The following is a 26,093-nucleotide window of genomic DNA, read 5'->3' on the forward strand; positions in this document are numbered from 1 at the left end:
GGCTGGCCTCAAAATTGTGATCCTTCTGCCTTAGCCTCCTGTGTGCTGGGATTACAGATGTGTACCACCACGCCTGGCATATTCAATGCATTTTTATTTATTTATAGAATTCATGTAAGATAGCTTACTTGTGTCGTAGCAGTAGTCTGGATTTTTCGTATTTCCTTTCCTGATTCTTTGCCATCATCAGATCTCTCAGTATCTGAAATAATACTTCCAGCATCAATATTTGGTACAATTTTGTTACCAGAGGACTCAGTTTCCAGTGTTGTAGCAGTCATTTCAGCATATTCTAACCCCTTAGCTGATGATGCTAAGTCTCTTTCAGAAATACTGCTCATTCCATCGGAAGTTGTATGGATTTTGAACTCTTTTTCTTCTATTATGCTTGATGCACAAGTTAAGTCTACACTTCCAGTCATGTGAGCAAGTAATCCAAGATCATCACTGACACCAAGATGTACTTGTGTATCCTGAATATTTGGAATGATGTGATTGCTAGAAAGTTCAGGAAGCAGTTTCTCTTCCTGTTTGGGTATTTTGTCAAAGAGAAAAGATGTACTACTATTGGGAAGTTCTTCTTTCTCATCTGCTAATGTTATCAATGGACCATTATCCTTCTCTTCATTTTTTTTAATGATACCAACACTTCCATGAACATTGTTCTGGAGTTTCTCAACAGCAGCACTGTACACATTGTCCAACAAAGATTCTACCTCCACAAGGGCACCATTCTCTCCACCCACCAAAGTCTCTGGTGACAAATCCATATCATCAAGCTTTACTTCTGTTGCTTCTACTTTTTCTGCTTTTATATCAACTAGAAGATCATGCACTTCCACGTGTACTCCACTCCCAGGTCTATCTGAATTTCCAAGAATTTCATCTGACACTTTCGTTGACATGAGTAAGTCTCGAGTGTCTGTGCCGACAGGATAATCTGTCTCACTTTCTGGGCTCTGGCTTTGTGAGAGATCTTCTATCTCACGGATTTCCATTCCTCCTTTTGCTCCTGTTGTCTGTGATGAAAGACCAGAAATGGTGCTCACATTCCCTTTCTTTCCCTTTTTAATGTTTTCCTCCTCTTGTCTTTGATATTCTTCATACATTTTGGCAAGATATTCCTTATGTGCTTCATAAGTGACCTTGAGAATAAACAGGGAAAACAATGAAGCATTTTGTATGCTAAGAAGTATAACATAAATAATACAAATAAAATCATGGTAATAATAGCAAAAATGATACCAGGAATTTTAAGATTTTAAATAGCTTATGAAATCCTAAGACATGCTTAATTTATTCTTCAAACATAATCATCACATATAGCTATATATGATTTATTACATGGCTTACTTGAAATCACACAGGTAAACTAGTAATATTAAAGGTTCTTTTTCTTTAGGTTAAGTATTTCAATGTTATCCAACCTAATATGACAGTTAACTCCTATACATTTATTTAGGTTCAAATGGGAATTGGCAAATAATAATATATATCATCCAAACTACTACTGCTATGTTAGTTTTCACCATCTATTGCTCCTAAGTGTACCTGCTAAATAAATATCTATAAACTGCTAAACAAATGTTTTTGCTTATACAGGCTAGTTTGAACTTGTTACTTCACATGGGCTTGTCTAGGAATAATGGAATTTTTTTTGTACATAGACTTGCAATGCCTTCTTTTTGGTATTTTCAAATTTGTTAAAGTAACGATAAAGGTGAGGTACCAATATATTACAAGATGCAAACTGTGACAAATAAAAGCTTGCCTAATTTTTTAAAGTTCAAAATTCTTAGTAGCAACAGATGATACTGACATATATTTAAATCACAGGCTAACAGAACTTTTGATTGGCTTTTCTTTAGAAAAAGAAAAGGGTAAAAGAAAAGAAAGGGGTTGGCAATCCACCACTAATACCCCAAATCTGCTTGTCCTCTGTTTTGATAAATAAAATTTTGTTACAATACACAACGTGCATCCCTTTGCATGTCCTCTGTGGCTACTTTCTACATGACACAGCAGAGCTGAGTAGTTCTATCAGAGGCAGTATAGACCATAAAGCCTAAAATGTTTCCTGTCTGTCCACTTAAAATATTTTTCTAATCCCTATTAAAAATGAATTTCCTAAAATCACAAAACTCAATTATGACAAAGCTGGGTTAAAAGCCAAACTTTTAATGCCCATGCTTCTTCTATAACACTACGTGATGAGAAATCATAATTCTGAATATCTAAAATAGAACATGTATATACTCATACATTTTACAACTTTATCAAAGATCAAGGAATATTTTTATAGACAGATTGTTGGGATTAAAAATAAAGAAAAGATACTACAATCAAAGTCTCACTGATGTCACTAAATAGTTTAACTGTATTTATAATTCACCTGAAAATGAAAGGAAAACTACTTTTAAAATGTCCTTAAAAGTGTATTTCAGAGACTTATGAAACATTTACAAAGATTAGTTGTACCTAAAATAGCAATCAGCTCAGACTCACATACTTAAATCTGATAGAGATAGCATCTAAAGTTCCTAATTTATAAACTTTGTGTTTGAATTAAATAATCTACAAGATAATTTTAAGCCATAACAGTCTAAGAACAGATGGTAGAAAAAAACAGAAAAGAGAACAAAAAAAACAGGAGAAAAGAATCTGCCATAGCCTAAGATGTCCACAAGATGGCACCAGATGAGGGTTTATAGCCATTTATGACAGAATATGTTAAATGCCTGATACCTTGGAATGTGCTATTGAGAGTGTATCCACCCAGACTCTCCAGCCTCCCCATTCATATTTTATTGCATGATACAAAAGGATCCGGAAGATATTGTAGACCATCTCAGTAATCTTCTGCTCCTCAGAATTTTTAGGATTAATATAGCCAAGAGAAAACATCCAATCCTGCCACACTGAACACTGCAATAAGCATCTAAGTAAGAAAAAAGATTTCATTAACATATGAAAATTAAATTGGAATTTACTGTCATGAAATCTGGATAAAATAGTACAAATATGATCTGACCTAAATTAAGACAGGTGCACAATTTTTCTGTATTCAACAACTTCATTTTCTCTACTGGGAAAATCTCAATTCTTATTTAAAATCACTTTCCCAGCTCTCTCAGTCATAATTAGTTATTGTTTCTCTACATTCTCACCACCTTTCATGTTCACAATGTACCTAATACATTATAAATAAATGATTTATGATTATCGTCTGCACTGGACTGTACCAAGGCTACCTACCCTGTGACTAAGATATCACACGCAGTTCAGTGTGTCACACATGATAGACAATGTTAGTTACACTAAAGGCTTGGAAAACAACCTCAGATACAAGTTCATGGTCTTAGACTATACCTCAAGTCTTAGCTAAGCAGCTTTAAAATGTATGATAACAATCAGACATAAGACAAACAAGGGAAAGCATACATGAATATGTGTAAATTCGACACTATTAGAATTTAAAGTACTGTTGGTGATACACAAGTATTGAAATAGAACAATATTAGTACAGGTTTATTTATATTATATACAATTAAAATATACCTGAATAATTAAACAAAAGAATATAAAAACAAATAAAAATATGCTGAATATAGATTTTATCAAAGAAACATACAATGTTTTTCTAATGATTACGAGTTTTCAGCAATATAGAAAGACTTGAAATTTTTTTAATTGAAAGACTGAAAATTAAGGTTAGAGAAAAGATTAAGTGTTGGGAAAAAAGTTCATTGTAGCATTCAATTATTTACCTTCTATTTTCACGGCTGTTACTGAAAAGTTTTATCATATCGGATAAAAATAAACGACGAACTTCCATCAGTTCTGCACTTGGTGTTGAGTTTTTCAACAAAGTTGCCACCACCTTAAGAATCACTGTAAAAAAAACAGAAAGTAAATCACAGATTTCATTTATAACTGTATCATATATGCAACTAAGATAGGCATCATACTTGCTAATTTTAAGCTAAGTACTTAGCACTATGATAGTTGAGTCATAAGAGTCATGAACAAGGTAAACACTGTAATGATTTAAGCAGTCAGAAAAAATTTTGATTTAGAGTCACACATTGCCATGTATCAACTGCATAATAGTAAAGAACTGCCATTTGCTCACTTGGATTCTGAATTTTCACTGTAGAATCTGGCTCTGGATGTGGTTTGTGTACAACCTGAGTACACACTTGCTCTGTCAAGATCTGAAAGATGAAGAATTTGAACTTCACTTAGAAAATAATTTAAATCATAATTGTAAAATATGTAAAGAATCTGCAAAAATGGCAATTTGGTTCAAATCATCAAAACAACTCTTCTTAGGGTCTTTTTTTATGAATTACACATACTGTTAAACTCATAAAGTCTATATTTATAAAATTTTATATTTCAGAGAAAGACAAAAACAAGACACAATGACTTCAGACTATTATAGAAGGAAAGATTAATTAGGTAATTCATGAATTTATTGTTTGAAACACCTTTTCAATATACATCTTTAACGTTCACCTATGTTGTGAATTATGCTGACTTGTGTCATCAATTTTAAAAATTAGAAAATTAGTAAACAAGAAAATTATGTCTAAGCCTTAAAACTGAAGTACAAGAAGGAAAACTGCCTGAAAATGTGGCTCACTGTTACATCTGAATTTTTTTTAATCTCTTTAAAATAACAAAAAATGATACAAGATAACCGGGTAGAGGAAAGATTGAATCCTAAAACACCTGGTAAATTTTCACTAAAGCATGGGCTAAACAAGTGCAGGATTTTGTATTTCTTCTTCTCTGTTACATTCCAATGATTAGGAGTGGCTGACATACCCTAGTACTCAATATTTGTTACATGATGGAAAAGATAACTGAATTACATATAAATAATATTATCTATGACTGTTATACTATAAAACCTACTATTTTAGGCTTTAACCTATATTTACCTTTACTGTTAAATGTACATAAACCCAATGAGGCTATATTCTTTAAAAATCACTTTATATCAGTGATTTTATTTCCTACTTAGTTTTAACATGCTAAGTTCTCAATAAATCTTTTAAAACAGTTTAACCTAAGTCAAATGAAAATGGGGCAAAAATATTAATATTAGTTTACAGACCAGTTGTACATGGCTATATTGCAAAAGTTGGGAATAGAAAAGGTAAATTCAGACAAGGAATGATCCCTTCTGATTAGAAAAGAACCATGGCATCTAGAAGTGGCACTTTTCTTCCCTTTCTGCTCAAGCTAAAGGAAGACAGGAAATTTACACAGGTTTATCAGTTAGGAATGTATACCAAAAAGGTATTGACTTGAAATAAAACTGGCTTCTTACTTAAATGATAAATATTGGGCATAATTACTCCCACACTCCTCAGTTAGATACTTTTACCAAAAACTGAACACTCTATTGTTAAAACTAAATGGTGTCAGAATTTTTCTCAACAAAACACTCCAAACATGCACTATTACTCAAACATTGCTAAGATGTGTGATAAATGTTCTTTGAAAACCTTACACCAAAGAATGATGAATTAGTGGTTGGTATATAACAAGAAATTTTCATACCAATCTTCCTGAAAAGCCTAATGAACAAGATTCCAGAAAAATTCTGGTTACAAATAATAGATTAAAAATAACAGCAGTCAATCTGGGAGAAAAACCAGACTGTACTACTCTAAGATAGAAAATAATCCAAACTTTCTCCACCAAAAGAAAAGAAATTACATTGTACAGGAAATGAAATCTATCTCAAAGTATCACCAATCTTTATGCTGTTGTGTTTTTAAATCCCTGCTTTATCATCTAACAATGAGGATAACAATTACCACATCTATCTAATAAACTGGCCAGTTAGATTAAATAAGTTTTCTTTTTAAGTTAAATTTCACTTACTAACGTTAACTCAATTTTAAGTTATACGTCCCATGTAGATTTAGTTTTTTTGCAACCAGATGCTACTAGCCAAAATGATACAATCTTCAAGCTTTGGTGATCCAGAAACAGTAATCCACTTTCTATCATTCCAATTTGGTTTGTTAGTAGTATTAAGATTTAAGCGAAGAGTCCTTTTACTATTATGTGTAATCAATGATGTGCAACAAACATTTACCATCATTGTTTATTGACATTTTTTGTATATTTATATTACCTTTTCTTTTTAGAATGAGCTCATTATGAACTCAAAATCTTTTTGACTACACTGACCTTCTACTCTACTGTTAATAATAGCTCAAAATAAGCGAAGGGTCAGAAATTCACATAGGTTAAATAATGATTAAACTCAGATATACATCATTGGCCAAAGCAGTGAGTAGGTACTAAAATTACATAACACAAGTTAATCAATACTAGACACTAGCATTCAGAAACCTAACCTGACATTGTAGTGGAGTTTTGATTCACAGAAGGGCTATAATGCTGTCAATTGAAGGTAGATTCTAACATGTTTGCCTTGTACACATATATTAAATAGCCTGCCTATTTTAGTTATAGAACCAATTTAGTGTTATAAAGCAAATTATTTAACCAAGTTTCAGTTTGTCTGGCAATAATATTACCAGTATCATAGGGTAGAGAATTGAAACAATGGATATAAAGCACTCAGAAAGATGACTATTCTAAGAAGTACCCAACAAAAAGTAGCTATTATTATTAAGGAAATATTTATATCAGAATCAAGAAAAGAAATTGTTTGGCATAGTAATTTATGTCTATAATCCCAACACTCAGCAGGCTGAGGCAGGAGAATCTCAAGCTCAAGGCCAGCCTAGGCTACATAGAAAGAACTTATCTCAAAAAAAAAAAAAAAAAAAAACCCACAAAAAACAAGCAAACAGAAAGAAATGGAATAACCTCACCCTACTCTTCAAAGGGTAGATATCCTATTAGTGCATATTTAGCTCTGCATGTAAATATTGAAACAAAACTAAAAAAGCTACTGCATTGCTTTAGAGGGTAGCATCCACAAATTGTGTGATTTAAGAAACGAATGACACAAAGTGTATATATTATGCTTAGAAACAATAAATTAGAGGAGCTATGTTTTCATTCATCCAAAGGGCTACCACTCCTACATTTATTAATAACATAAAACAAAGAAAATATGAAATAAAATAGTAAACTATGTTATAAACCAGGGGTCAGAAAACCTAAGCCTGGAGCCATATGTAGCCTACCTCTATTTTTGTAATGCGATTTTATTTGAACACAGCCCATTGGTTCACACTGTCTATGGCTGCTTCTAAGATATACATGTAGAGCTCAACAGTTGTGACAGATATCATATAACCCCCAAAGTCTAAACTTTTTACAATCTGTCTCTACCAGAAAAGTTTGCTCTCCTCAGTTATGTATGAGTATTTTGTAATAAAAAGATTTGCAATATATTTAAGTGGAAACAAGGATACAAAGCTATATATAAGATGGTACCTTATAAGATGGGCATGTGTGTGTGAAAGAGAAAGAAAACAGTGATTTGAAAAAAATTATATACATTTTTAACTTAAGCCTTAATAGAGATTATATGGATAAATTTTATTTTGATTCTTTTCTATATTTTCCAAAAAATTTTAATGAGTATTTATTAACTTAAAACTGCATGACAATTCCATTTAGAATTTTTTTTTATTTGTGAAATATGTAATGATGAGATAATTCTGTTTTATATTATAAACACTACTTTTCTGAGTTATGATATTATATGTATCTAGTCTAGTAATGCTGATAAGTTTTTTTTTAGCATGACTATAATGCTATTGCAGGCAAATGCCTTGCCATCTAAATCTATAAAAAACAAATTCACAGCCCACTGTCTTTAAAAAAAGTGTGAGATTAGAAATCAGTTTTTCCTATTTTGACCTACTAGGTGTGCACTGGTATTAAAAAAAAAAGGTTAGGTTCAGCAATACATGTAGTACAAGAAACACTGCTGAGGTATTGCATCACTGTGATTACTACTGTGCCGCCAAGCAGCTATACAGGAGCATATGACAAACACTCTTTGTTGCAGTGCAAAAGCAGCCATAGGGAATACCGAAACAAGTAACTGTAGCTATGTTTCAACAAAACTATTTATGGACACTGAAATTCCATTTTATATATTTGAAATGTCATGCATTATTTTCTTATGATAATTTACAACACTTAAAAATATGAAAACCATCTTCATCTTGCACCTACACAAAAACATTGTTTGTACCTACACAAAAAAGTTTTGGTAGTTTGCCAACACTCACCCTAAAGAAAAACATTCAGATCACTGAAAATCAGTTATAGGAAAGTAGAATTAAGGTTAACATAAAGGAATAGTTCTGATATTTTATTGGCATTTTAAAAATAAAAACAGCCAGCATTAGGCAGTATATACATTTCATAGAAAACAATAAATCCAAAGCTGTATGACCATGTGTTAGAAATGATGAGGAAGGAATTTTAAATCGAAACAATGAGATCTAAAGGTATTTTCAATGTCATTTTTATGAATCGTTCTTAGCTACATTTTATCTCAATATGAAATCTATCTTAATGTTATTTTCTACATATTAGAAAGTGGGGTGGAGAGGAAGGCATGTGGAAGCAGAACTAAAAATGTAATACAAAATGAGTATAATTTAAGTGAGAACAACTGTTAAGCCAATCTGCCAACCCATACAAAAAAATAAAAATAAAAATAGGCTTTGAACCAATATAACAACATTAGCAAATAATTTGTACATGTTCATGTCTTAAAATAAAAATATAAGGTATTTGTTCATCTTTATTTTTAACTGGCTTTTCAGACTAACTAACCAATTACTGATCTTACACAGATTAAGGTTTCCATTGTATACAGTTATAATTTTCATCACACAGTTTTTTTTTTACCTCATAAAGTGTGTTGTATGTGGTGACGGTCACAGTGTTTGTATGCAACATTAGCCTTTCTCCAAGAAGAGTGAAAAGACTATGGGTGTGCATAATTTCAACTTTTCTCCTGGAGAAAAGGGAGGAAAAAAAAAAAAAAACCATGAAACACTGGCGTCTGAGATCACATGACTTCTGGATAAGAAAGCACATTTATAAGCAGATAAAGAATCATCCAAGTAAATAATTTTTATGAACTTCCACCCACAGACAGAAACAACAGTTTATAACAGCTGTCTTATAAAGCCTCAAGATTGTTATTTTAACACTTCTCAATTAAGATAGCCATAACAACTAAAATGTGAAATATACAAATAATATAACCTTATATAAATGTTGATAGTTATTGTTTTCAAGCTATTGTTTTAAAATTAGTAACCCTAACACTCAGACTATGTAACTCAAAGTTTATAAAATAGTGTGAAACAAACCTTAATATCAAAAAATCTGAAATTACAGTTAAAAGTGAATATTCTAGTAAGATATTAGACTCATGAAGTAAAATAATACTACATCTCATCATTGTTTATATTTGTGGTCTGCCAATGGGGTGAAAAAACAACTTTTCAAGTTACTTTAGCTCATTTACAGATCTGCATATATCCATATACAGGTAAGAAGGTTCTAGTAAAAGCCTCCTGGAACACTTAGCTCAAGGAATTACAACATGCTTCTCATTATTGTTATTTTATTAGAATTCTAGAGCTGTATCTTCTTGGCCACCAACCCTAAGTATTTCCTATCTTCCTTGTTTATATAAGTATAACACACACTGACTATGTAAGCACCAAATTGTTATTCCTTTCTTCCTGCCACATTTCTAGCCTCTCTTATAAGTAGATGTGGTAATTTAACTGAGTTCCAGCCAATGTACACAGAAAAGAGGTGGACAATTCCTAAGTTTCATCCATAGAATGACAAACAGACATGTTTTCCATGCTCTTTCCACAAGCCAGCAACATGGAGCCATATGATAAGTTTAAGACAAAAGAAGTGTCCTGTCTCTCTTAATCACTACTTATAAGAGCTATCATCTTCTGGGGAAAATCCATTTGAATATTAAGTTAACAAGAAAGAGACTAATAGATAAATGAATAAAACTTCCTATGCTCTAGCAGCTATAGTTACCTTAATAAACAAATTAAATGATGAAGTATTTATGTTGTTACCACTCATCTTCAAATCCTCACTTCTCAATATTCAAGCTCAATATTCCACAACAAAGACACAGGACAGCTGATCCCTTCACCCAGCCCTTCTCAGACCAGGGAGGGTAATAGTAAATTTACCTACACCCAAGAGAAAGCTAGGGCTTTAGTTCTATTGGTGTTGTTTACAAAACACTTAATCTAAGATTGAAAAAGGAAGAAAAAAAAAAAAGATTGAAAATGGTCAACTGGCTATAACAAAACAAAAAATAAGACTTATGGGTATTATGGAATTGATGAAGGTGAAAGCTTATGTCTCTTCTAATTTAAGCCACAAGCAAAAAAGTGGGCCTGGGGCTTCCATTTGCTCCTAATCAGGAAAGAAGAAATGCCAAAACACTGTCCTTGGTATGTCACTCTTGTATACAGAACAGTGAGAAACCATGTCTAAATTGGCCTACCTGGAATTTAGAATAATTTCTTCATTGTATCACTACAACTTCAGCTATCAAAAAATTAATGACCTCTTAATTATCTCCTCCAATGTAAATGCTTATACAGATGCTTAAGTCTAGGTTTTGGGGAAACTTGAGACAACTGTGCAAATACCATGGAAGAGATGGGTCAGCTTCTTCCTGCATTTACATTTAAATAAACAAACAAACAAACAAACTGCTTACCAATAAATTTTGCTGCAAGTAGTCAAGAGAGAGCTAAAAATGCCATCTACCAACTCAGGCAGGAATTAGGTGTACTGATCCTGTACATGACATGATTTTATTTCCCCTAGGGCCTCTAATAAAAGACCTACCTCTATGGAGTCAGTTCAGGAAAGATTTCAGTAGGACACTTATCATAGAAACTCATATCATAAACCTGCTTATCACCTAAACCCAATCAGACTCTAACCTTTAATGCCTGTTTACTTTACCTTTCGAACTTTATAAAATTTCTGCCCATTTGGATCAAAAGTGTAAATGTATGTTTTAAAAAAATATAATCACCTTTTATTCATGCAAATTAGAGACTATTAGCATACAAAACATTCCACTGAAATATATTCCAATTCCCTTCTTTACAAAACAAACAATCTTTTTTTTTGGATCATCTAAGAAATAGTTCTTGGAATAAATTCAGAGAATAATACGTAGAAACGGTTTTTTAAAAATTCTTAATTTAATAGCCCAGATATAATCATTATAAATATCACTTTATGTTCTTCCAGATTTAATTACTATAGACATAAATGTATACATGACATATAAATAGAAAAGATATTACCATAATGAATATTATTTTATATAACATAATTTTGTAGCTTGCTTCCTTTAAATCAACATATATATTTCTCAGTACCCCATCTAATCAATAAAAGCTGAACATGGAGGCATATGATTGCCATCCCAGCTACTCAGGGGACAGAAATAGGAACTATTCATAAAATAAAGAAAAAAGGGCCAAGGGAATGGCTCAAAACACTGTAGTACCTCCCCAAAATTTTTTTGAATTGATAACAAAAGTTTAGCATAATTAATTTATCCATTCACTGATGTTGGAGATTTTTGTTATTTCTGATTTTTTTCTACCATAAACAAACTTTCCTCTAGATAAATCTTTAGACATTTCTATGGTTATTTCAAATTCTTTTAACTGAAATGACAGGGTTAAAATTTTTCATATTTTCATTTTTTTATGAAATCTTGCCAAACTGACCTCCAAAAGTATATACATTCATATTTCTACCATTCAGGCATATATTCATTATACCATAAGCTCTACAATCCCATGTAAAATGATAATAGTCAATTTGATATATAAAAAGTAAACATTTTCATATGCAAGAAATGCTTACAAATTTTCAAAAGTTTTTGTTTTTGTGGTACTCATGATTGAACTAAAGGACCCATCCTTGTTAAGCAAGCATTCTACCACTTGAGTCAGGTCCTCTAAGTGTTTTGAGCATTTAAACTACTACTTCTAAAAACTTCCTAATACTGACCTGTGGCAAGTTTGTTTTCTCTGTATGGTCATTTCTTTCCTACTGATCATAAAAATTCTAATAATATCAAGGAAATTATCCCTCTATCGCATAATTGACAAATATTTTCCACTTTTTTAATTTCAAGGGCTTTCTTTTGTCATAAAGGACTTTAATTTTCTTAAATAAATTATATAAAGCTTCTTCCATGACATTTCTTAATTCGTAGTTAACGTTGGAAAGACCATTTTATCTAGTGACCACTATAAATACTCCTTTCTTGGCCTTTCCCCTGTAGCATTTTAGAGTATTTTTATTTTAATTCATTTTTTTCAATAATTTTAAGAGTTTATATTATATGATATACAATACAGGAAATCAAATTTTGCAGGAAAATACAAAGTGGAAGCTTTAAAATTTCACTACCCAAAAGTAACATAATAAGTAAGAAAAAACACTAGAAATCTCTTCATGAAGAAGAGAATGAGAGGAAAGGAAAGGGAAGCAAGTAAGAATGAGTAAAGGATAGAAGAAACTCATTAAATTTTCTTTTATTTTGATTTACTGATTGGCTGGTTGACTGACTGCAGTGTTGGGGGGGTCAAGCCTATGGTTTCACAAATGCTTAACTATCACCTAGCTACTCTGTATCTTGCTTAATTTTATCTTTGTAGCCTGCTTAGTTTTATTTTAAGTAAAACATCAAACATGATTTTATTCATAATTAACAGAAAGAAAGGAAATGGACATGAAACTGAGAAAAAACTTCAGGTGACTTTCATCATCATAGCAGATACCCTGTATTTTTTTTAATCTCTATCAGATTTTAAAATAATTATGAATACAACAAAAATTAATATATAATTAACTATTTCCATTTAGATGGTTTCTTTATCCTCCATATTGCATTTTCAATATTTTAATTACATTTCCTAAAGTCACATTTGAGTCATTGTCTCCTTAGCACTGTAAGGTCCTTTTGCATCTCATTTTGTTCTTTATCTTGTCTTGAGAGCTTATTGAATTTTATGTGCCTGCAAATTATTCTATAGCTCAAATATTATGGAAAATTACTTCCTTTTTTCCTAATACGTTTGTCTTTGAATTACATTCTTCCTTGGCCTTTTACTCATTTATTTTCTCTTTCCCTGCACATCACATTGCATGATTTCTTACCATTTTTTTCACCTTGCTTATTATGCTTGTGTATTATGTTCAAACTTATAATTTATTGTCACAGAATTTTGTTACCAATAATCTTCTCTCTTTGCTTACATTAACTGAGACTTGATTGTTTTTGACTTTGAGATTAATTCCAGGGCTGGGCATTTCCTGTCTTATCCCTTTGACTTGAATGAAGCCCACAGGCCTTAGTTGGGACTCAATTGAGGCTATTTGCAAACATACCAGAGTGCCAGCGCTGCTGTGTCATAAGATCACATTTAAAATAATCCTCCACTACCCCTCAATTTATTTAGGAAACCATGCCTCAACTCCAAAGGTAAACTCTTGCAGGCTTTGGCTTGATCTCCAACATTGAAATGGAAAAATCAGGAATCTTAACTTCTATCACCCAATGTCAGCCTCAGCTCCCTATTCTCCTTGAATTTTATAGCAACTATTTCCACCCACCCAAAATTGGAAGAAACAGTAAATAAAGACACCTAATGTTGAGATTATAAGGGAGAAATCTAAGACTCATGCTGGCTTTGCAGGGATAGGAATGAGGTAATTATATATATGAAATCACTAGAATTTTCTGATTCTTTCTTTAGCTGTCAATATTTTGAATGACATTTTTATAATGCCGCTTTCCTTGTTTGACTATATTTTTTGGAGGGGCATTTCTATTTTACTATTTAATATTTATTTTTTCAGGTTTGGACAATTGAAATTCTTCCATCTCTGCTTAGGAACATGATCTGGAAGTCCTTAAATCCAAATGTTTATTCTCTATAACATGAGGCTTTGGGGATTCGGAGTGATATGATTTGGGGTGAGATTTTTTTCCTTTTCTATCTCCAATTCAGAAATTAAACAATTTCATATTGCCAGTTACTGAACAGTTAAATTTTAATCATGTTTTTATTATCTAAACATACATTGTGATGTGCTTTCTGTTCTATCTTTTCTTTTAGCTTATTCCTTGCTTTAGATTCTCAATGATTTATTATAATACATTTACAATATTATTATAAATATATATTATATATTTATATAATATATATATAATACATATATAATATTATTTTTCAAAGTCTGTTGACATTTTTATTCATTTATCCATTTCAGTTAGACAAGTTTTTGTAAAACTTTAAAGACTCCTTATTTATTGCACTGTTTAAAATTTTAATGATATTGAAGAAGAAGCAATTCATAATTTTATTTACACTTCCAATTTCCTTTGTCTAATATTGTATACATTATTCTGTAGTAAGAATCACTATTTAATCACCTACTGGACATTAGTATGCCTTTTATAGTCATTAACTCTATAGGATAATTACAAGACTTTTTGAAATATTAACCAATATCTATTTGGTTAGGAACAGGTAATTTATTGGAATGCAATTCAAGATGTACCAATCAATGTTTACTGGGAAGCTTTATCAAAACACAGGTATACATTAAGGGAACATAGGAAAAGCCTGCTGAAATATCAGAAAGTGATTATTGGTAAAACAAAATAGGATATTTTCTATGGTTTGTACTTTGATCTTGTTTCTTAATAGCTTACATAAACCTTCCCACATTTTAGTTAGTGAAGCAGCAGTTTGTGCAAAACCCTCAAGATGAGCAATTAAAATATTTGAAATAAAAAGATATTACTAAAAATGGAATTGAACATTTTGTGTGTTATCAATAAGTTGTATTTTTTAATAATTATTAAAATGCCCTTCAATTGAAAAACTTCATTCCAACTCTCCTTTCTATGTATCTTAATGAGGTATGAAAAAGTCTTTTTCATTTTATTAGTCCTTCAAAAATTATGTTTTTAATAAATATCCTTTGAAAAGATTTATTTTATGGCTTCTTGCTGTTAGGCTTCATCTTTATTAATTTGTGCTTCCTAATTTATTTTGTTGTCCTTTAACTAGTTTTGTATATGCATTCAAAATTCCTCTAACTATTCTCTTTATTCTTCAATAAGGAAGTTATTTACTTTAAAGTTTTTGCTAATATATGATATCCCTTTTTATTTTCTTCTATTCCTGGCATTGTTTCTCAATTTCTAGGAAGTTAAGTTTTTGTTAATTTTCTTTCTTTGATTTGTTTTTATTGCATTACAGTTAGAAAATGGTAGCCAGTAAAATCTGTTGCCTACTTTGTAAAACTTATGATCAAAGACATGAGTCTCTTTTCTCTGTAATTTTTCTTTAATACCAAAGTATATTCTCAAAGGATATCAGATTGACCATGTATCCACAGTCAAATGTATTACTCAATTTATCTATATCGTTATACATTTCTATTCAATTGGTTCTGAGACTTATTATCTATACCAGTCATTGCTGTGTTTCACCAAGTTCTATTTGCATCTCTAATGGATTTTCTCTGAAATATTTGACTAAAACAAATATTTGATTCTTTCAAGTTAATGGCCACAACATCATCGACTTAAACTGTGCTTTTCATAGTATGTAATGTCATTTTACATTCTGGTTTGAACTTGTATCTTTACATTTAATTTCTTCTGTTGTACTTTTAAATCCAATCTTGTTTTTTTACTTGTGGCAACAAATTTCTGTATTACTTTTTCTTTGCTATTCTTTTCCCTGCTCAATTATTTTTTTAGACATGAAGTATTTTTTTAAAAAGAAGCTGGGCACAATGGCACATGCCTCTAACACCAGCTACTCAAGAGGCTGAGGGAGGATAGCTGTCCAAGACCAACCTGGGCAAAAGCACAAGACCCTATATGAGAAACAAAAGGAAAAAGCAAAAGGGACTGCAGCATAGCTCAAGTGGCAGAGTGCTTGCCTTCCATGTATGAGACCCTGGGTTTGACTGCCGATAAAACACACACACACACAGCAAGTCACATAATATCAATAAAGTATCACTATAGGTACTTTAATATGCCTGTACATGATCCACTCTCCTCAAGATATTTAAGAGCAACTGTTATAAATTTTTTGGTTTTGATTGTCATGTATGTTTTATACTTTTATTGCATATGCATATATTCATCAATAATTCATAATACGATCTCTGCATATTTTTGATATTTAAATAATGTTATCATTGCTATGTATCTTTCTGCATTATTCATGGTATATTAAGTAATATAAATCATTAAATTTCATTACGGAATACATCCAACGCATAAACATTCCTCAATTCATTTATTAGTTCTTTTACGTTATTTCTAATGTTTCATTATTATCAATGATGCTCCATTGAACATTTGTACACATACATGAGAATTTCCCTATGTCAAGTTATAGATAATGTCCACCTCTTTTAAAATTGTCAAATTGTTCTCAGGTATGTCTGTACCAATATATAATTTCCCCAGTGATTCGAAAGCTTCTACTAATGCTCTTTCTTGATAACACTTGATATAGTCAAAAGTTTGAAAGTTTACTATTGGTTGGGTATTAAATGAAATTTTTATCTGTATTTTCTTGAATGCTACAAAAATTGAGTGTTTTCACATTTATTTGTAGATTAAGACTTTTGTCTCCAGTGAAATTCCTGTATATGCTCCTTAGTTTCACAAAGGTTTTTCTTATTTATTTACATGATTGTTCATACATATTAAGGATACAAAACCACTGTTCTCTAGATAAACTGCAAATACTTGCTTTCATTTTTGTGTCCTTTCTTTTCTCTTTTTTATGGTGTCTTTTAACACCTTTATTTCAACCATCAAATTTATTATTTTTTCCTATATATGTTTACAAATTGTTTGAGGAACCTTTCATCAAAACAAGTTGATAAGAATATACTACGCTTTCTGAGAGTTTTCAAATGTGCATTTTAAAAATTTTACTAGCTTTACTGAGGTATGATACATACACCACAAAATTCAAACACTTTATAAGTATATAGCTTCCTGATTTTTTAAAAAAAAACTTTATAAAGTCATTCAACTATCACAAAAATTCAGTTGTAGAACATTTTCATCATCCTAAAAGTTACCTTGTGTCCATTTTCACTCAATCTCCACTCCAACTGCTAATCCCATGTAACCACAAATCTGTATTGTTGACATTTCACATAAATGGAATCCTACAACATATGTTTTTTTGCATATGATTTCTTTTTTTGGCATAATGTTTTTAGGAGTCATTATTCCATACTATGTATCAGTAATTTGTTACCTTCTAATTCTGTAAATGTTTCCACTACATGGACAGATAACATTTTATTTATCTATTTACTAGCTGATGGACTTTCAGATTATTTCCAATTTGGAGCTACTAAGAACACTAATGTGCAAATATAGGAATAAATATGTCTCCTTCATCTTGCAAAGATACCTAACGCTAGGTACGACACTTTTTAAGAAACTACAGAATTCATAGAACATGGATGCAGAATTTTACCTTCCATCAGCAACACTTAAAAGATTCAATAAATTGTTCTAGGCTATGGTTTTACTTTAATTCAAACTATCTTCTAATTTTCTTTGTGATTTCTTTTTGACCCAGGGCTTACTTATATTGTTTACTTTCCAAATGTCTTAAAATTTCACAAATCTCTTTCTGCTGATGATTACTTTGATCTAATTTAATTCTGTTGTGGCCTGAGAATGTATATGGTTTGATTCCAATACTTTTTCAATTTCCTGAAGTTTGTTTTTTATGTTTTACAGCCTAACCCATAATACATCCTGGAAATTGTTACATAAGCACTTGGAAAAAATTATGCTGGCTGTAGGTGAAATATTCTATAAATAACAATACCTGACAGTATGCTGAACATGGGTAGTAAAAGCAGGCTTTCATTAAGTATTAGTTATTATAAGGAAATGATTCTAATAGTTCTCTACAAAATTACAACTGAGAAGTTTTTGAGAAGATATATGCTATAATATTAAAGAAATTATATTCTATTTGCAATTTGCTAAGAAGTTTAATGATAAAGGACATTAAATTTTATTAAAATCTTTTATAGTCATTATAATTATATAGCTATTCTCCCTTATTAATATTTAGGTCACATGGAAAGATGTCTTGATGTTAAACTATCCATGCATGTATTCTACACCCTCAACTTGACAATAATTTGATGAACTCATATTGACAAAAAAGACTGACTATAAATTTTCTTAACTTTATATTGCAATACTGTATTACCAATGTTGGTATTCAGGTTGTAAAAATTTTCATCATGTGAGATAATAGTCCATTCCATATTTATCACAGTGGTTATTGCAAAGCATTTCAGAAGTAAATAAGATAGCATTTTGGTCTTGATGTTACTCTGCTTGATATTCTTGCTTTCTGTTTCATTGGCTTCTGCCCTAATTAGTTATTTCCTTTTGCCCTCTGATGCTCAGAATTAAAGAGCTAAGCATAAAACTGAGAACTGAGAAAAACAGAGTATCTTTCTTCTTCTAATATAAATGTTCATAGCTGTAAACTGTCTCCAAAATCATTTAGGCCGAATTTCACAAGGGGAAAAATATAAAATTTTCACTATCTTCTGATTGTATTTTATATTTAACTAATAATTTTCTTTTAGAAGGTGTGTATTTCCAGTTTCTAAATTTGATTTTTATAGTTAATTTATTGCTTAATTGTATCGTGCAGAGAGAAAGTCACATGTAGTTGTCAACTACTTATGTCAACCTATTGGGCCTATTTTCTATCCTCAGCTCAACAATTTGCATGAATGTAGTGTATGCATGAAAAGAATGTGTATGCTACTAAAGCCATGGAACATTTCTTATAAATTTAGACTGTTGTGATTTTTTTTTTGTGATTGCTATTTTTAAGAGGAAAAAATACATTAAAATCTGCAAACTGTTGGTTTCTTGTTCAAATTTAGCCCATTTTTCACTTTCCATGTCTTACCTGTGCTATTATGAGTACACGCATTTGAAATCCTTTTACCTTCCTAGTGAATTATGCCTTTCTCACTATATGGTGTCTCCCTTCATCCTCACTGAGTTTTAATTTTTTTAGCCTTCAAATTTGTTTTGTTTATTTAAATATTTATTTATCAGCTCTTATTGATTAAAAGTAATATCCTTACCTAGCTAAAAAAAAAATGACATAAAAAGAGACACAGAGATTTTACACACAGATCATGCTCCTCCTTCCTCATTCATAACATTCCCCAACTGGTAAACATTTTTCTTAGTTTCTCATTTCATTATCACCTTCCCTTTTAAATATGTTTTATTTTTTAAAGCAGTTTTAGGTTCCCATAAAGTTAAGCAGAAATGGGAGTCTCATGTGCTCCCATCTCCCATATATACATGGCTTCCTTCAATAAAAACATCCCCCCCAACCAATGCAGTATATTTGCTGTAATTGCCTTTCAAGTTTTTCAGTGCAAAAATATTTCACTTTTTGCTTTTGCTTAAAAAACAGCATAGCACTTTAAGCACATTACAGGTCTATCCATCTGAGATGGCAGGTTTCCTGGATATTAAAATCCTGTGTTTAACTTCCATCTTACATCTCTGGCTCTGTCTATTCATGAATTAAGTAATGTGTTATTTTTAAATATTCTATTTTTGATCCTGTAGAAGTAGCTTCTCCTTATTGTTCTATGTCTTTGGTGTTCTGTATTTTCACTTTACAGTGAAATTACACTAATTTCCCCTGTTCACAGCTCATTTTACTTCCCAAATCTGACAAATCGGGGTTTTGGTTTTTTTAAATCAATTCTGTAACAAATTTCAGTAGTTTTCTTATAATATTGCCTCTTCCCTTTTCTCTCCTCCTCTTTTGTTACCTTTATTAGTCATATTAAAAATCTTTCATTCTTTCTCCCTATCTCTTTCCCTCCTTTCGAGTTGGTCATTTTTGTGGTTGCTTCATTCCGGATAATTTTTTCAGATGTATCTTCCAGTTTACCAATACCTTCTAAGGTGTATCTAATCTAAAGTCTAAAGTCTATCAAATCTATCAATAGAGTTTTGCTTCCAATTATTATCATTCCCTTCCAGAAATTAATTAGAATTTTAAAAAGCTGCATACTTGAAAAAAATTACCTTATTTCCAAAGTCTCATTTCTACTATTACAATAGATTTCCATTCTAGGCATTGGAAATTCTTACTTTTGTGTGTCAGATATACATTTAAATGGATTTTTAAGGTAATTTTTCAACATTTCTAAGTTTTCAGTAGTACAAAGATTTTCAGAATATCTAGATTTACTATAATTTTTGTCCTGCAAGTTCTCTAGTAGTCATATGCTAAGTCTCTTATTTTCTGAGGCATTATCTTTTCTCTTATTTGATATTTTCGGTCCATGTTTTGAGATCTTTCAGCCTGCTCAAATTAGCAGGAATAAGAGAAAGGAACACCTTTGGTACTTACTTGAATCTTAAATGTTCTTTGTAAAAATGTGTTCTGCCCTGGTTCCATTTCATTGGGGACACTGTTTGAGTAGTCTCTCTTTTCTCCTATCTGTGGTAACAAGGCCTCTTTAGGTGAGCTGTTACTTTTTATTATTTATAGGGTTCTGGTCGGATCTCATGACTGTGAATTCTAAGTGATGAGATGCCTGTGGTGATGTAAGAAAAGCACTCAGTAGACTCACTGAAATTAAATCTGGCAAACTGTGAATCCTGTACCTTGGCCTCTAAGCCACTGTCCTAGTACTCCAATCATCCTATACACCAACAAATCTGCTAGGACAGAGGGACTACACCACCATTTTAGGTACCTCTGAGCCTCTGGTAGTCACTTACATGAAGACAATGTTAATATTCTACTAGGGCAAGGGCAGAAGGAAGACAAAAGGAAATGGTAGGCAAGGATCTTTGAAAGCAAAACACCTAACAAGATCTGCTGCTTTTTGTCTTTACCTTAGGGCTCTAACATAGGTTTTCAGCTGCTTACCTACCCCATGACAAACCCCCTCACCAGTTCTCTTGTTTTCTCTTCTGATAATTTACTCATGTCCAAGCATACACTATGCATCCTTGCATGTTTCTGATGTTTCTGATGACAAACAGCTTAAATAGTGTATGGGAAGGAAGCTTCTCTGTAGCCACTATACTCCAGAAATCTGTAACATACCATATAACAGGCCTATAGGCCCATGTCTATAACAGCAAGTTCACTCATTTAACTTCCTACAGTATATTTTATAATGTAATGATTGGAAAAGTCACCCAGAAGTGACAGTGTTTAAAAATAATATGAGACAAACATGCTAAGTTGAGAATTTTTACTTCCACAGTGGACGCTTAAAAAGACCTGCTTTAAAAGTTTTATAAGCTAAAAGTATCATAGCTGTAATATGGTACAACATTTGGACATTCTGTTCATCCACTTGAATTATTTGCTAGAAGAATTCTATCTGGGAATGACTGCAATCAAGCAACCTCTATTCAAGAACAGTTTGGCTTTTTATTCCAGCATATATCCAAGTTTGGCTTCTCCATTTATATAATTTTCTATTTTGGAAAATGTTTAGATTCTAGAAAATAAATAGTATGTAGATTCTCATATACTGTTCAGCTATCCTCCCCTGATTGTTAATATCCTCCCTAACCATGGTACATTTGCCAAAACTAAGAAATCAACATTGATAATGATATTTACTAAACTATAGGCTTGATTCAGATTTCACCTGTTTTCCAGTAATGTCCATTTTGTGTTCAAGATCCAATCTGTAATCCCATGTTTCATTTAGTTCTCATGTCTCCTTACACTCTCCTAGTATATGGCAGTCTTCCAATCTTTGTTTTTCATGCCTTTGATAATTCTGAAGAGTCGGGTCAGATATCAATTTGGGAATGCTTCCTCATGACTGGGTCAAGATTAGTTTGTGGGTAGGGGAAGAGTACCACAGACACAAAGTGTCTTTCTCATCACATCACATCAGGTAGTACATATGGATACGACAAATGACTGCCAATGTTAACCTTGATCAACAGTGAAAAACAAACCAGGCTTCACTAATCATGCAAGCAAGCCAGAAAATCTATCTCACATTCAAGGGAAGATCTTAGTTTCTAGAGTTGGGAGAAACTCTATTTATTATTTGGAATAGACTTTTCCAATTTAATAAAATATCAAACATATCTCTAGTTCAGGTGAAAATTTTTGGATTATCTCGCATTATAAATTAGGTGCTATATACTGCCACTCACCCAGACCTCAACTTAATGCTATCCATAGACCAAATCAAATTCAGAGCCAAACAATTACTCTCTACACAAATGAAATACTAGTTTGATGAGATCTCATTTTTCAATAGTTATAAAGATGATTCCCTCAGGTTTTTAGATATATAATCAAATCACCTAAAAATGATACATATTTCTCTATTAATCATTAATTGTGTTTTATTTCTCTTTCAAATCTTCAATAATAATTAATATTAATGATTATAGTGGAATCACTTCTCATTGATAGGAATGCTGCTAGTGCTTCATATTTATATTTGATGGCAGCTATTTCAGATAATATCTAATCATGCTGAAAAAATAAATTATACCTAGTACCTGCTAACTACTCAAATTATGACATGGTTGTGCACTGTATTTAACTATCTTAGGTGAATATCTCATTTATACTTAAAATTCTATAAAGGAAGCACTTCAGTTTTACTTTTTTTATAAAAGTTAAATCTGAGATTTTAGGATATTCCCAGACCACCCAGAAAATGTGTGGATAAGCCAATATTCTACATTTATCAACCAATTATATATGCTTATCTATTAATCATCAACTTATCCATGCTTTCTTTCACATTATTTTTGACTGTTAGATTTGATTTTTATAATCATATTGATAAGAATCATCTGGATTTAACTCTTCACATAGCTAAGTAGTTAAGTAAACAATTTCAGTGTTAGCCTCAGTCCTTTTCTTCCATGACTGCTCCAATGGAGAACTTTTTATTCTGTTTTGTTCTTTTGGAGAACTGTTTTAACTAGCTAGGTACTAATTTTATTTAATCCAATCCCATTAACAGCATAATTAATAGAAACTCTTCCAAGATTTTTTAGTTGCTTGTTATTTTTAATATTTATATTTTAATCATGTTATTATTGAGGAAATATCTTAATAGGTAATGTACATATTGTTAAAAATTTATATTTCACACTGGCAACCTAGTTACTGATTGGTTTTCATTTATTCAATGAGATTTTCAGCTAGACTTCACTTTGGATATGAATTATTATATTCCCATATTCAACTTCTTGCACAAAAAATAGCATTCAATCAAACCTATCTTTAGTATTTTAACAATTTAACAAAATAGTTGTGGTAATCAAGTAATAGAGTTATTTCATTGGTTTTCATTTTATAACTGCATGGGATTCCATAATTTATTTTTATAGATGAATCATAATTTGTTTAATAAGCTGCCTATTTACAAAATCTTAAGACTTCTCCTAACTTTTATCATCATAAAACAACAATGACTATTCTTGCTATCAGGTAAGGTTGCTAAATTTTTGGTGTTCATTCAACCTAATGTATTAGTGTCTCAATCCAGAACAGTTTCTCACCTTAGTATAGCTTGTATTTCCCTTACTTCAAAATTAGGATTCAGTACTTTAAAAATGTTTAGGTGCTATGTGTATTTTCTTTCATAAGCTGACAATTCGTGTCCTTTGCTTCCTTTCTTTTTTTTCCTTTATTGTTGTGATGGGTGGGTACATTGTGTCATTTACACAAGTTCTTAAAATGAATCAAATATATCATACATGAATTACCTCCTCAACCATCCTCCTTCAACTCCCCCTCTCCCAATTCCTAGAGTAGTTTTAACAGGTATCATTTTTGCATTTGTATACATTTTATATGTGTATACATTTTTTGCTCTATATTCACCCTCCTGCTCCTTTTAACCCAACACGTGCTGCCAGCCCTTCCCCCTGGGCAGGACTTGTTCCGCCCTCCTGTTTTCTGATTTTAAAAAAGAGAAAAGATAAAACAAAAAACATGACATCTTAGCTTATTTGAGATAAAGGTAGCTACACAGGTAATTTCTTTGTGATATTTCCATGTATATACGTATGTCCTATTTTGCTTCCTTTCTTAATTTTTCTCATCAATTTCTAGGGAATGCTATGCAAAGGTAACTCTTCTTTTAATAAATTTTTATTAGGATATATTCATTATATGGGCGTGGATTCATAGTGATAATTGTAATCAGTGACAATTCTTATGTTGTGCATTAGTTACATTGCCCCAATCATCTCTCCCCTTTAGTCCCCTCACCACCCCACTTAAAGCAATTGCAAGAGGTTTCTTAGTTCTATTTCATATAGTTATATGAAGTTCATCTACCTATACCATCACCTAATCTTTCTTCACCCAACCCCCATTAGAATACCCCCACACACATAGTGCACAATATTTTACAATCCTGGTATTTGTTATTAATATTTAAGTTGATGTTGCAAAGGTACCTCCTAAGACTTTTTAAAATTTCCTCAGATTTATATTATAAAACTAGCATTAATTTTACATATTCACAGTTTTGTCTTTTCTTGAGACTAAGAACTTTAATTTATCCATTTTTATCATGACATTTAAACATCAGCCTTTTAAATGCCTTTCTTTTAAATGCTTTTCTATTTGTTACTTCCTTCTATATCCCTTCAATTTATCTGGTTCTTTTTCTAACTTCTATTCATAATTCTTTTTCTTTGTCTTTCCTTTTTACATGTTGACAGCTATGGCTATTCCTCTAAGCATTTCTTTAATTGTATTCTATAGTTCTTTGGAAGCTGTCATCTACAGTGTGTATTCCTTCTTTGATGGAAAAATTAATGAATTTTCAATGCTTAAGTAGAACTTTTGTATTTCTGAGTATGTTCTAAGTTTTAACTGTACTGCATGCTAATAAGAAAATTTTGTCTTTAGAATTGTTATTTTATATCTACTATACCATTTGAAAAATTCACAAATTTTCCCTGAGCACTTGAAGTTTTAATCTATATTTACATGGTACAGAGTTCAATCTTTATCAATCAGATTTATCTTATTACTTAGATTACTTTGCCATGTCATGTTTTCTAGATTATGATAAGTGAATTAAAGTCAACTTTGAAATTTATTTCATTGGTGTATATTAAATTGTACAAAGGGGTTTCATTATGACATTTCCATACATGCATATAATGTACTATTAAAGTCTATTTTATATAAAGTTTTAAAATAGTAAATGGTTGTCTATTTATCCTATAATTTCTGTTTTATGAATGTTTCAACCTTCAATATTATAACATTCTTTATCTAATATTTATTGCTTTTTGGCTTGCATATTATTTGGTCAAATAGATATGTCTGGTTTTTCAGACATGTCATATTTTGTTACACCTGACTTTCATAGATATTTAAAGACTCCCATTATATGTATTTTTCTTAGTTTTATCCACACAGATATTTAATATTCTGAAAGCTCTATAATTTTTTAAAATACTTGTCTTTGTAACTGTAAAATAACAGGTAATCCTCCATTGTTTAGTATTTCACTACTAAACAATAATAAAGTCAGAATATGTACTCTTAATTTTTCCTCTTTCAGCATCAAGTTTTAGGTCATATTTTAGGTAAAATTTCTAACATTTCATTTGTCGGCTTACATAGAAATCCTTTTGACTTTGTGGACTTATGCTTTTTTTCTTTCTTCAGTCCTCTACCAATTCATTACAGTTGTGTCATTTCTACATTGTTAGAACACATAAAATGGAAATTGTGGTTTGTTACACTAATTCAAATATTTGGTTTCATTTCAGTTTTTCTGTTAAATTTATTCAACATTCTCCACTAATTCTTAATTGGCTAAACATTGTCCTGGAGAATTTTCTCAAGAATTATTCACAGAAACAATTCTGTATATGGTTAAAAATTAGGCACTGCCCAGTGGGGAGGTTTGGCACCAGTGGGAGGAGGGAGGTGGCAGAG

At 31.2% G+C, this 26,093-nt stretch overlaps 1 protein-coding gene across 5 annotated transcripts in view; it reads right to left on the reverse strand.

The window, feature by feature from the left end:
* Window positions 1–26,093, reverse strand: part of Nbea (neurobeachin) — a 643,202-nt gene that overhangs the window by 465,815 nt on the left and 151,294 nt on the right. For all 5 annotated transcript variants that reach the window (XM_074043550.1, XM_074043551.1, XM_074043549.1 and 2 more), the window contains 5 exons: window positions 8,869–8,977; window positions 4,133–4,214; window positions 3,768–3,891; window positions 2,746–2,938; window positions 129–1,145 (listed from right to left, as the gene is read on the reverse strand). In XM_074043550.1, coding sequence (XP_073899651.1) covers window positions 129–1,145; window positions 2,746–2,938; window positions 3,768–3,891; window positions 4,133–4,214; window positions 8,869–8,977 — 1,525 coding nt within the window. The remainder of the gene's footprint in view (window positions 1–128; window positions 1,146–2,745; window positions 2,939–3,767; window positions 3,892–4,132; window positions 4,215–8,868; window positions 8,978–26,093) is intronic.

The sequence above is a fragment of the Castor canadensis genome, chromosome 10 (genome assembly GCF_047511655.1).
Source record: "Castor canadensis chromosome 10, mCasCan1.hap1v2, whole genome shotgun sequence".
Taxonomy (NCBI): Eukaryota; Metazoa; Chordata; class Mammalia; order Rodentia; family Castoridae; genus Castor; species Castor canadensis.